Source organism: Rattus norvegicus, chromosome 4 (assembly GCF_021556685.1).
Source record: "Rattus norvegicus strain SHRSP/BbbUtx chromosome 4, alternate assembly SHRSP_T2T, whole genome shotgun sequence".
NCBI classification, from domain to species: Eukaryota; Metazoa; Chordata; class Mammalia; order Rodentia; family Muridae; genus Rattus; species Rattus norvegicus.
In genome coordinates this window covers 177,457,253-177,470,656 of record NC_141537.1, presented here as the reverse complement: position 1 = coordinate 177,470,656, position 13,404 = coordinate 177,457,253, and the positions used below count along the sequence as shown (strand labels likewise).

The window sequence follows — 13,404 nt, the reverse complement described above, 5'->3', positions numbered from 1 at the left end:
CTTATAAGTGAGGACATTTGTCTGTCTTTCTGAGTATAGGTTGCCTCACCTAAGATGATTTTTTTCTAGTTCCATCTATTTGCCTGCAAATTTTATGATGTCATTTCCCCCCCCAAAAGAGCTGAATAGTAGTCCATTGTGTGAACGTCCTACATTCTCTTCATCCATTCTTTGGTTGAGGGGCATCTAGGTTATTTTTGATCTCTGGCTATTATGAATAAGGCTGCTATATTGAGCAAGTGTCCTTGTGGTAGGATAAAGTGTCTTTTGGGTGTACGCATGAGGGCGGTATAGCTGGGTCTCATGTTTCTGAGGAACAGCCATAATGGTTTCTATAGTGGCTGTACAAGTTTTTGCTCCTGAAACGGAGGAGTGTCCTTCTGGCTCCCCATCCTTGCCAGCAGGGGCTGTCGGTTGTGATTTTGATCTTGGCTATTCTGACAGATGTAAGGTGGAATCTCAAAGCAGTTTTGACTTGCACTTTCCCGATGACTAAGGATGTTGAACTTTTCTTCAAGTGTTTCTCAGGCATTTGAGATTCCTCTGTTGAGGGTTTTCCCTTTAAATCTGTACCCCATTTTAATTGGGTTATTTGGTTTGTTGATGTGTACTTTCTTGAATTCTTTGTATTTTATGGATATTAACCATCTGTCAGATGTTTGAGTCTATTCACACTTTCTTTCCTATCAGGTTCACTGTGTCTGGTTTTATGTTGAAGTCTTTGACCCACTTGGAATTGAGTTTTACGAAGAGTAATAAGTATCAGTCCATTTGCATTCTTCTACATCCGGATATCCAGTTAGACCAGCACCATTTGTTAAAGTTTTTTATCATTGTGTATTTCAGGCTTCTTTATCAAAACTCAGGTGTCCATAGATGTTTGGACTTACATCTGGAACTTCAATTCGATTCCATTGATTTCATCCTTGGTTTTGTTAATTTGGATATTCTCTCTCCATCTTTTAGTTAGTTTGGATGACCGTTTGTCTATCCTGTTGATTTTCTCAAAGAACCAACTCTTTGTTTTGATAGTTCATGGTATTAAGTTCTCTTTGTTTCTACTTAATTGATTTTAGCCACTGTTTGATTATTTCTCGCCATCTACTCCTCTTGTTTTTTCTTGTTCTAGAGCGTTCAGATGTGCTCTTAAGTTGTTAGTAAGAGTTAGTAAGAGATCTCTCCAATGTTTTCATGTCTGTGCTATGAGCTTTCCCTTAACACCATTTTTATTGTGTCCTCTAAGTTTGGGCATGTTGTTCATCCATTTTCATTGAAGTATAGGGAGTCTTAATGTCTTTCTTACTTTCGTCCTGACCTAGAAGTCGTTCAGTAGAGAGTTGCTCAGTCTCCACGAGTCTGCGGGCTTTCTGTTATTGTTTAATCCGTGCTGGTCTAATAGGATGCACGGGGCTATTACACAATTTTCTTTTATCTGTTGAAACTTGCTTTGTGACCAAGTACATAGTCGATTTTTGAAAAAGTTCTGTGAGGTGTTGAGAAGAAGATATATTCTTTTGTGTTTGGGTGAAATGTTCTGTAGACATCTATTATATCCATTTGGTTTATATCTGTTAGCACAAGTATTTCTCCGTTTATTTTTTGCATGGATGAACTGTACATTGGTTCGAGTTGGATATTGAAGTCTCCCACTATCAATATGTGAGGGTCATTGTGTGTTTTATGCTGTAGAAATGTTTCTTTTACAAACATAGGTGGCCTTGCATTCAGGGCATAGATGTTAAGAATTGAAATGTCATCTTTGTGGATCTTCCCTTTGGTGAGTATGGAGTGTCTGTTGTTTTACATCTCTTTTGATTAATTTTGGCTTGAAGTCTATTTTGTTTGATAGTAGAATAGCTACACCAGCTTCTTCTTAGGTCCATTTGCTTGGAAGCTCTCTTTCCAACCCTTTACTCTGAGGTCTATCTTTGCTGTTGAGGTGTGTTTCTATTATGTAACAGAAGGATGGATCCTACCTTCACATCCATTTTGTAAGTCTGCTTCTTTTTTATTGGAGAATTGTATCCACTGATATTAAGAGATATCAGTGACAAATGGTTGTTAATTCCTGTTATTTTGGTGGTGGTGGTATGTATGTATGTGTGTGTGAGTCTCTCTCTCTCTCTCTCTCTCTCTCTCTCTCTCTCCATGTGTGTGTGTGTGTGTGTGTGTGTGTGTGTGTGTGTGTGTGTTTCCCTCCTTTTGTTTTTGTCAATGTGAGATTATTTCTTGATTTTTTTATGGGTGCATTTAACCTTCTTGGGTTGGAGTTTTTTCTCTGTAGTGTCTTCTGTAGGGCTGGATTTGTAGATAGATGCTGTTTACATTTGACTATATCGTGGAATATATTGTTTTCTCCATCTATAGTTATTGAACTTTTTGCTGGGTATAATAGTCTGGGCTCATAACTATAGTCTTAGAGTCTGTAGCACATCTGCCCAAGCCCTTTTGGCTTTTAGAATCTTCATTGAGAAGTCAGATGTACTTCAAATAGGTCTATGTTACTTGGCCCTTTTCCTTTACATCTTTTAATAGTCTTCCTTTGTTCTATATGTTTTATGTTTTGATTATTATGTGTCTAAATGACTTTCTTCTCTGGTTCAATCTATTTGGTGTTCTGTAAGCTTCTAATACTTTCATAGGCAACTCCTTCTTTAGGTTAAGAAAATTTTCTGCTATGATTTTGTTGAAAACATTTTCTGGGCTTTTTGCTGGGAATCCTTTTTCTTTTCCTGTTATTTGTATGCTTGGTCTTTTTGTAGTATCCTGGATTTCCTGGATGTTTTATGTCAGGAAATTTTTAGATGTAACATTTTCTTTGAATGATGTATCTATTTCTTGTAGCTTCAACATCTGAGATTCTGTCTTCCATCTCTTCTACTGTGTTGGCAGTGATGGCATTTGCAGTTCCTGTTCATGTCCTTAGAGTTTTTCATTTCCAGAATTCCCCCAGTTTTGTTTTCTTTATTGCTTCAATTTCTGTTTTCTTATCTTAAATAGAAGATAAGAACTGTGTTTTTCAACTGTGTTTTTTCTTGGCATTCTATAAGGAAGGAATTTATTCATTTTCTTCAATTTTTCGTTTGTCTTTTCCTTGATTTCTTTAAGGGCTTTATTCAGTTCTTCTTTTAGGACCTCTTCTAGAATCTTCATAATGTTGGTTTTAAAGATTTTTTTCTCTTTGTTTCATCTGTGTTGGAATAGTCAGGGTTTTCTGTAGTAGTACAGCCACGCTCTGTTGGTAACATATTGCACTGGCTATTTTTGATTGTGTACATCTGAATTTAGAAGGATTATAGGTCTAGGTGTCAATTTCTGGGTTTGTCTTGGTGGCAGGGGTATTTTGTTCCTTTATCTCTGTTTCCTCTCTTTTCTTCTGGCCTGTCAGGCCTGTGGTTGAGCAGGGGTCTCCACCCAAGTTGGGGGCTGGACTTCTGGTAACCACTGTGGTCTCTTGTCAAGCAAGGAGTGTCTGGCTGGGTTGAGGACTAGGGTTGTAGAGACCTGCATGGTCTTTGATTCAGTAGGAAGTCTCCACCTTATTGTAAGCTGGAGTTGCCATGGCTAGTGTGGGCTCTGCTCCAGCAGGGAGTCTCTGCTGAAGTTGGGCCCTGGTTTTCTGGCATGACCTTTGTTTGGACAGGGGGGTATCTGCTGGAATTGGGGCCCAGGGCATAGCAATGATTGGGGATGGGGTGGTAATACTGGTTCTGATAGAAACAACAGAGAGGGTTAGTCATCTTCTCACTTCTAAACTGATAATTGAAGAAAGAAAATCTTTCCTGTGTATAATTTAGCCTCCTCATATTACATCATCTCTCTATTTATTTTATAATAGTATTAAATAGTGATGCTCTAACTGTAGAAAGCATTCATTAAAGTCAACTGTGCTGGCTATTTTTTTTTTTTTTTTGGCAACTTGACACAAGCTAGTTATTTGGGGAAAGGGAACCTTGCTTGAGAGAATACCTCTATCAGATTGGACTGTAAGCCAAGTCTGTGGGAAATTTTCTTGATTAATGATTGATATGGGAGGATCCAGCCCATTGTGGGCGTGCCAGGCCTAAGCAGCTGAGCCTGGGTTGTATATGAAAGCAGCCATGGATAGTAACCAGTAAGCAGTATTCCTCCATGGCCTCTGTTTCAGTTCCTGCCTTCAGGTGCCTACTGAGTGTCTACCCTTATTCCCTTCAGGATGGACTGTGAGATATAAGATGATATATATCTTTTCCTTTCCAAGTTGCTTGTGGTCATGGTGCTTAGTACAGCCATATGTATGTGTGTGTGTGTGTGTATATATATATATGCTAAGACACCAGCACTGTGCTTTGAGAAAGCTCGAGAAACACTTTATTAAATTCATTCAAGGGACATACATTGAGCTTTCATGGTTCCCTGGTTGTTACTACAAAATGTATTAGTAAATTATTTAATGAGAAAAAATAGGTTTTTTTAAACTCTCATGGCGTTTTAGGCAAAGATGAATGCATAGATCTATGAATTATTCCCAGGAAGAGTTCCAAAATTTTCAGTAGATTTCAAAGAAGCTGTTAATCCCCATGCACTCTCCTTCCGCCACCCACTAAAGGTTAAAAACATCGCTGTGTAGCTGCAGAGCTGGGCCAGGAGGAAAAACTCCAAACAGAGGAGAAAAAGCTTTTCTAAAAGTGCATCACACTGCACCACACCACGTGTAACAGGCTCAACCTTTACACCCATCTCCTCTCAAGAACCAAAACCATTTCTGTAATCAAAGAGATATAGATTATTTGTTTAAAATGCAGATGTTGGATAGGGAGATGACTCAGGAGTCAAAACGTTTGCCATGCATGCCTGGGGACCAGCATTCAGATCCCCAGCACCTTCCAAAGGCCCCAAGAGAGTGGCCATAAGCCTGCTACGTTAGCCATACCAGCAAGCTCTGGCTTTGATGGAGGGACCGTGCCTAAATGGATGAGGTTGAAAAACACTCAAGGAAATTTCCTTGATATCAGGCACTACGGGAATGTGCACATTCACACCCAAATGAACAAAGAAAATGTGGCTATCTTTAAAAGAAGGATACTTTTAGACGTAGCTGTGCAGAAAACAGGTTTTGTTCAAAAGGGAAGGGAAGACTTAGACCATGAATTCCCTGCAAGCTCAAGAGAGTAGCAGGTGTGTATGTTGAGATTACAGGAGCAGAGAACTTGGCTGTATCCGAACACAAACTCAACCCGCTAAAGTCGCAAAGCAGAGTCCCAAGCGTGGAACAGAGCAAACCAAACCGGAACTAGCTGGCTGGGCTCAGACAGCAGAGAGCAGCGGGTACCAGCAAGAGCTCTAGGACTGGACGTCTTGCTTCTAGTCCCAGCTTTGCCGAGTGCCCCGGTTCTGGGAAGGGGCCAAGTCACAACCACTCCCCGTGCTTTAAATTCTCACCTATCGGTGTGGGATGACGTCAGTCACACTCCACAGGGTGTTTCGAAGATTTTCTGTGCCATGGGTGTAGATGAGAGTAAAGATCGCTACATCCAGTCAGGCAGGACCTTTCTCCTCCACATGCATGTGAGGATTGGGAGCGGGTCTGAAGCTCACTCTTTGTCCATTCTCCGGCAGCCGAATGCACAGTGATGGGCATCCCCAGTGTGACTACGAACCTCTCTGGTTTCGGGTGTTTCATGCAGGAGCATGTGGCTGACCCTACCGCGTACGGTGAGATATTTTTTCCTTCCCATTCTGACTTCTGGGTCTTCACTGTGCATACCTCTAAAGCTGTCCTGAAATGAAACAAGAGTTTGTATTCTTGTTTAATTAAAAGTGGATTTAAATAGAAATCCACAGAAAAGAATGCTCTTAATATTGAATATACTTCCCCTAAGAAGAATTACCAAAGGGCAGACCCTGAGCAAACTTTAACTTATTTCTTGATGGTGGTGATAGGGTCTTTTAAGTCCTAGGAGCAGTAACACAGTATTGGAGTATACATATTGGTTCATCGGTAGCAGCAGGTCTCAACCTGTGTATCCAAGAACCCTTCCACAGGGGTGTCATATTGGATATCCGGAGTATCAGATCTTTATGTTATGATTCATAACTGTAGCAAGATTACAGCATAATTTTATGGTTAGAGATCACCACAGCATGAGGAACTGTATCAAAGGGTCACAGCATTAGAAGGGTTGGGAAACACTGCATATAAAACACTTTTATTCTTTTAAAGATCCGTGTATTGAGGTAGAAAAAAATCACTTATTTAAGACTGTAGGAGAATTCTCGGTTTTTCGTTCATGTTGCTTAGCAACAAGAAAATTAGACCAGGATTTGCTCTGTCTGTGCCTTGGCTGTCATGTCTGAAGAAGGCAGCTCTCGCTGTTAGGTTTAGAGGTTGTAAGTGGGAGGACAGAGTTGGGGAGAGGGGACCTGGTGTTAGATTCCATCTGGTGGTTCTGGTTAGTATCAATTAATTAGAGAATTACTGACCCAAAGAGCTTGATATTTTGCCAACACAGCAGATCTTGTCTTCAAGATCTTTGGGCCTGCTGTGTTGGCAGAGGGTTGCTGGTAGGTTTTAATGATTAGAAGATCATAGGAAACAGACTGGAGAGATGGCTCAATGGTTAAGAGCACTGGCTGTTCTTCCAGAGGACCTGATTTCAGTTTCCAGCACCCTCATGGCGGCTCACAACTGTCTGTGATTCTAGTTGCAGGGGAAGCAACACCTTTATACAGATATGAAGACAGGCAAAGCACCAATACACATGGAAGAAAAATAAACAATAATTTAGTAAAGATTATAGAAAACAACATTTGGAGAGGAAAAGATAGAGTGAAGGTCGTTTGTAGCTAAGGCAGGGGACTGATGGCGGGCTGGTCGTGGTCTTTGACAGAGCCTGAGGAGAGAAAGAAGAGAGGAGCAGTGTTCCTTGGCTCCAGGTTGGAAGTTGTGTTCTGATGTGTGGTGTGTGTGTGTGTTCTTCAGGTATTTATATCGTCGACAGACGCTTCCGCTCTCCAGATGATTCTTGCAACCAGCTGACTCAGTTTCTCTATGGGTTCTGTAAACAGTCCCGCCGCCAAAGAATCATCCAGAGGAACCGCACCGAGAGGCTTTCAGATCTTCTGGACTGGAGATACCTGGGCAGAGTAAGCAAGTTCCTCAGCAGTGTGGAGGAGCATGCCGAGGTCATCATGCAGGATGGAAATCTTGCCTCTAGTCACAATATATAAAATCAGCTCGGTACCATAAACTGAAATTGCAGGGCTTCATTCCTGTACTTTTTTTAACTGAATGCGATTTCTCAAACTTATAAGCCCAAGTCTTCATGGGTTTAGATATCCGTGGTATCAAGTCCATCAGGATGTAGCACAAACCTGGCCAGTGCTTAGCTTGATTCATAACAGGTATTGCTTCTTAGAAGGGGGAATAAAATACTCACAGGAGGAAATACAGAGACAAAGTGTGGAAAGACAGACCGAGAGAGAGAGAGAGAGAGAGAGAGAGAGAGAGAGAGAGAGACTCTAAAGGAAAGGCCATCCAGAAACTGTTACACATGGGGATCCAGCCCACATGCAGTCCCCAAACCCAGTCACTATTGGGGATTCCAAGAGGTGTGTGCTGACAGGAGCCTGATATAGCTGTCTCCTGAGAGGCTCTGCCAGAGCCTCACAAACACAGAGGCAGGTGCTCACAGCCAATCACTGAGCTGAGAACTGGGTCCCCAGTGGAGGAGTCAGCTAAGGTAGCTGAGGGGGTTCACAGCCTCCTAGGAAGAACAATGATACCAATCAACCAGATAACCCAGAGTTCCCAGGACTAAACCACCAACCCAGCAGTACACATGGAGCGACCCGTGGCTCCAGCTGCATATGTAGCAGAGGATGGTCATCAATGGGAGGAGAGCCCCTTGGTCCTGTGAAGGCTGATGCCCCTATGTAGGGGAATGCCAGGGTGGGGAGGTGGGTGACAGGAGGGAGTGGGTGGGGTGGGTGGGGGAACACCCTCATGGAGGTAAGGGGTGGGGATCGGGTAGGGGGTTTCTGGAGAGGAAACCAGGAAGAGGGATAAATTTGAAAAGTAAATAAAGAAAATATCCAATAAAAGTAATAATAATAATAATAATAATAATAATAATAATAATAATAATAATAAAGAAATGCCTTATGGAGTTAAAAAGAAAGGTCAAGAGAAAGTACTTTGCTTGGTTTTTTTTTTTTCTTCTTTTTTCTTTTTTTTGGAGCTGGGGATCGATCCCAGGGCCTTGCGCTTCCTAGGCAAGCGCTCTACCACTGAGCTAAATCCCCAGCCCAATAATGCAATTATGATTTCAACAATGGAGGGTGGAAAGGAAACTGTTTGTGAATCCAAGTAGAGACAATGACCCTTTACACCTGTGCAGTGGGTGTGCCAACCCCCACTTGTCCACCTATCTTAAAACTGAGTGATTTGATAACAAGCAAAGTACCTTAGCTTTCTTCTAGTGTGCTTTTTGCATAGTATTGGGTTCTCCTTGCCAAGAAATAGATGCAGCCACCTGCTGAGTGTCTACACCCAAGAAAGATGCTGCTCACTGTGACCTAAGTAGTTAATGTCACCACCTCGTTTGAACAGAGATCATGAGGGTCTGGGCCTCAGAGGTTCTGTTCCTTACCTAGGTCTGGGCAGGGTTAGTGTCCAGATCTAGATACTTAAAAATGAAAGCCATTTTCAGTCACGTTTGTACTCAATCCACAGCTCAGCTTGGCCAGCACAGCAGATCTCCCTCAATGTTTTACAGTATTTCTGGGCATGTATATCGACAGCTAATAATATTATAGATGGTCATTTCTTCATTTGTTCTCAAACTTAGTACCCATAGATGCCCCAACTTCATATATACAGCTAGCTACTGGTCAATGCAATGTGAGATAGGGTAAAATATTACACGATAACCCACAATAAGTTTTACATATCAGTTAATATCTAGATAGGCATTTCAGGCTTAGAAACATAGAACTTTATATCATAACTTGGTTATTGACATAGCTAATGTGATTTTGATGTGCAAAGTGGTTTTCTCTTGACAGTATTACCAGCATGCCAGACATCTGACACTGAGCAGGGCTTTTCCAGACAAATTCCACCTGGAGCCCACATCCCCACCAACGGTAAATACTGACTGTGTTGTTTGCCTTTTACAAAAATGACAATTCTTATTTGGCAGTTCTAACAATAAGTTTGAATCTGGAAAGTAGCAAAATAGGCCAATAGTATGCCTTTCTAAGTGTTGAGTCAGAGCGAAGAACTGAGGTACACATATGTAGATGGCTAACTCATACCATAAGAGAAGTATGTCTTCATTACACCTTTCTCTGCCTTGGTGTTTGGAGGCTGTGTTACTCTCCGATTCTCCTGAGAGCTATTCGACAACAAAGCGGGTTGGTCTAACAGGAGGTAGCTCTCTATCTAGGGAAGTGTTTTAATTTAGAATGGCCACTTGGCAAGAGGAAAATAGAGAAAATTGAAGCTCAGAGGAGGAATTGGAGCCGCTGAGTGTTTATGTCCCATTCAGCACAGCCCACAGGAGTCGTCTTCTAATGTCCAGTTAGACATCTCTATCAGTGACACTAGCCTAGCCCACACACGAGCTCTTCTGAAGACAGGAGATGGCACACGCCCTGAAGCCGTGTCCAGGCTTTTCTCTTGAGCATGATTAGTCTCTGCTGGTATCCACACACTGGCCCGAGGACTGTGCCTTTCAGCCTTGCACCCATTGGGGGACACTTCAGAGTGAGGAGACGAGATATCCTAAGGGCGTGCACCCTTTTGATATTGCAATACTGCATTCTCGTGTACACTTGAGAATCATGCAATCAAATTGACATTTAAAGAGAATAAAGAAGGAGATCTTATGTTAAAGAGAAGTTTGCAGTGTTGTATTGAGCCACATGCACAGCCATGCTTGGCTTCATAGCCACAGGTGGAGCATGGATGGCAGGTTGAACACCTGGGTCTACATTGTATATAAGATCGCCGTAGGTACACACACATATAGTCTCAGTTATTCAGATGGCTAGGTCATGAGGGTTATTTAGATTTGTTAGTTTAAGGCAAATATGAGCAGCAAGGAATAAGTCTGCCTTAAAGAAACAAGGGTACAAACACACCAACATACAAACATATCAACATACAAACATATCAACATACAAACATATCAATATACAAACATATAAACATGCCAACATACAAACATGCCAACATACAAACATACAAACATACAAACATGTCAACATACAAACATGCCAACATACAAACATGCTAACATACAAACATATCAACATGCAAACATACAAACATGCCATCATACAAACAGGCCAACATATAAACATACCAACATACAAACATATCAGCATACAAACACACCAACATACAAATATACCAACATACAAACATACAAACATGCCAACATACAAACACGCCAACAACCAACCGACAAACAAACAAACAGAAAAGACCCACTTTGTTCAGGGCCTCTATGTCCTGAAGGAGCCTCTTCTGAGCATATATCCACAAATGGGTTTTTAATATTTTCACACCTACTATGCTCAGTGTCAAGGGTCATCAGTTTCATCACCACCTCCCCGAAACCATCCATCCACATCACTGGCTCAGCTTGAGTCCAGCTGCGCTCTGACCAGGGCTCTCAGGCAAGAGTCATTTGTTCTACAACAATTTTACTGAATAACCCAACACCTAGCCCACCTAGCTTTGATTTCTGGAAGAGATAGAGAAGGACTAGTCCCAGAGGAGGCAAGAGAATCCCTCTTCTTCCTCTGCACATTCCAAGCTCTGCGGTTACCATGTGAACACTGGGAGGGTTGGCTGCCTCATTCATCTAAAGATGCACCTTCACTTCCCACCTCGCTCTGTCCACCCATTTATATTTTATTCAATTAGTATTTAGCTCTTACTCCTAAGTGCTGGTTCAGCTCTTTTTTAAAGATTCCTCTATGCTTTCACACATGACTCCAATGGATTAGATCATCGCCCCTGCCTTCCCCACACACACCAACTTCACCGTTTCCCCTCCTCTTCCTCTTTGTCCTTTTCCTTCCTTCTCCTTCCTCTGACCTAGGGAGACCAATTGGAGCCACTTATATACACGGGAGTATAGGGAATTAATTAGTATTTTACCATAGAAGGATGGGAGTCATTCAGCCCACCCCTCTCTGAGGAAACTGTCTTGAGCTGATTCAGGTCACTGAGGGAGTGACAGTCTCCTTTGGCATGTGGCTTGTGGTGGGTTATTCATGACACACAGTTGATGTCCATCATGGCTGTGTCAAGTGAGCTTTCTCAGTGACTCTGAGCTAGCTGGGCTGTGTCACGCGACCATGTGGTGTTTTGTTATGGAATAAAATGATGCAGCTGGTACAATCTCAGGCATCCGTAAGGACACCCAGCCATCCAGATTCTCTCTGGTGGTGGCTGGTGGTAGCCTATGTCCTGGAACTTTCTCAAAATATTTGAAAGATGACAGAACAATACAAGTGAGACTAAAGAAAGACCCTGGGGTTGTCACAGATCTGGAACTGACTTCCATGTACCACGTACATGCTGTGGCCTCCAGCAAGTCATTTGCTTTTTCTCTGTCTGTCTATCTGTCTGTCTGTCTGTCTCTCCATCTGTGTCTCTGTCTGTCTCAGAGGGGAAACAGGAAGGACAAATTTGCAACAATATTGCTAAAATATTAGATTATACAGTTTACAATTATATACAATTATTGTAGACAGTATAGCACTCGATCCACTTTACTGCTTCATCAAAGATACCTGCATGTTTAAAGAATCGATCTTAACGGTGACAGTACCAGCATCAAAGTTCACAAGCACCTGAAGGATCACAAGTGACTACCTAAAGACAATTAAACCAGCATTGGTACTGCCTGCATCATTGAAAACCAAGAGGTCAGAGGTGGACCAGTTAAGCATCAGTTAAGAGTGCTTGCTGCTCTTTCATAGAACCTGAGTTCAGTTGCCAGCATTCCTCAAGGAGGAGTAATCCCTGTTGCTTCAGCCCTGGGGATTCTCATCTGGTATCTGTAATCACCTATTCTCTCTCTCTCTCTCTCTCTCTCTCTCTCTCTGTCTGTGTGTTTCTGTCTGTCTCTCTCTGTCTCTGTCTCTATCTCTGTTTCTGTGTGTGTGTCTGTGTGTGTTATACAATGTAATTAAAAAAACTAAAGACCATTACATTAAGAAAGATAAAACCAGCCAGGGGTGTAGGCAAAGGCAGGTGGAGCTCTGTGAGTATTGTGTGTTCCAGGACAGCCAGGGCTATAGAGAAGAGGCCCTGCTTCAACAACAACAAACAAACAAGCAAACAAACAAACACGAAAACAAGAGAAAACCAAGAAGTCTTTTGTAACATTTGTGCCTCATTTGTCTTTGGCAGACGGATGGCTTTAAGTATCCCAGGCCCTCCTCAGTACCACCTTCCCCATCAGGATCCCAGACTTCAAGTCCTCAGAGCAGCGATGTGGAAAACGAAGGGGATGAGGATGAGAGATATGATGAGGAAGAGGAGGCTGAGAGGGACCGGCTAAACATCAAGTCACCATTTTCCCTGAACCACATCCCAAAGGGGAAGAAAAAGCTTCATGGAGAATATAAGAACTGAGCTCAAATGAAGTAAGGATGTTTCTCTGAGCATTAAATTCCTCTAAGAATCACAATAGAATCTTTTCTGTGCCCATAGAGAATGGAGGAGATTTAGTGAATTACCATTTTGTAATTTGGTCTTCTAGTCCTGTTATCCTTGCAAATTTAGAAGTGAGGAGGATTTTTAAAGGGGCAGGACTGGAGGCATTTTAAAGATGGTTAATTTATCTGGACCTGGTAACTCAACACCTGTAATCCTAGCACTCAGAAGGCTGGGGCAGGAGGATTGTCATAATTGGAAGACCAGACTGGGCTATAGAGAAGGACCCTATGTTAAAAAATAATAGTTAATGTAAATGATCAGAAAAATTTAGCTACTGATTTTTACAGCATCATTATCATAATCATTTGATTAATGTTTATGAGGCTTCTCTATGCCAAACAAGTCTCTCCCAACAGAGATAGAATCATGACTATGATTACATGACTCATATTTTAGATAACCCGAGGCTTTGGTATTCTCTTGTCATGTGCACTGAAACCATGAATTTCTATCTCACTCTGCAGATGATTCCAAATCCACAAGAAAATGAGCTGAGCCCAAGTCCATCCCTGATGCATACCGACAGATATTTACAGAATGACGTCGGAAATCTAGAATCTGTGTCCAGATCACTGATAGTAACTTGTAGCCACCGACATGTGTCACCGTACTGTGATGGTACTTTTGTTGTCTAATTGGAAATTTCAATCTGTTATTGATAATAAATTACCAAATCTAAATGA

At 41.8% G+C, this 13,404-nt stretch overlaps 1 protein-coding gene across 1 annotated transcript in view; it reads left to right on the top strand.

Annotated features, from left to right (window-relative positions):
* Gys2 (glycogen synthase 2) overlaps positions 1 to 13,404 on the top strand; it is a 41,169-nt gene extending 27,765 nt beyond the window's left edge. Inside the window, exons 13-17 of the mRNA NM_013089.2 lie at positions 5,599 to 5,694; positions 6,962 to 7,125; positions 9,046 to 9,126; positions 12,413 to 12,648; positions 13,186 to 13,404. Of these exons, the coding sequence (NP_037221.2) occupies positions 5,599 to 5,694; positions 6,962 to 7,125; positions 9,046 to 9,126; positions 12,413 to 12,637 (566 nt within the window). The 3' untranslated portion in view covers positions 12,638 to 12,648; positions 13,186 to 13,404. The remainder of the gene's footprint in view (positions 1 to 5,598; positions 5,695 to 6,961; positions 7,126 to 9,045; positions 9,127 to 12,412; positions 12,649 to 13,185) is intronic.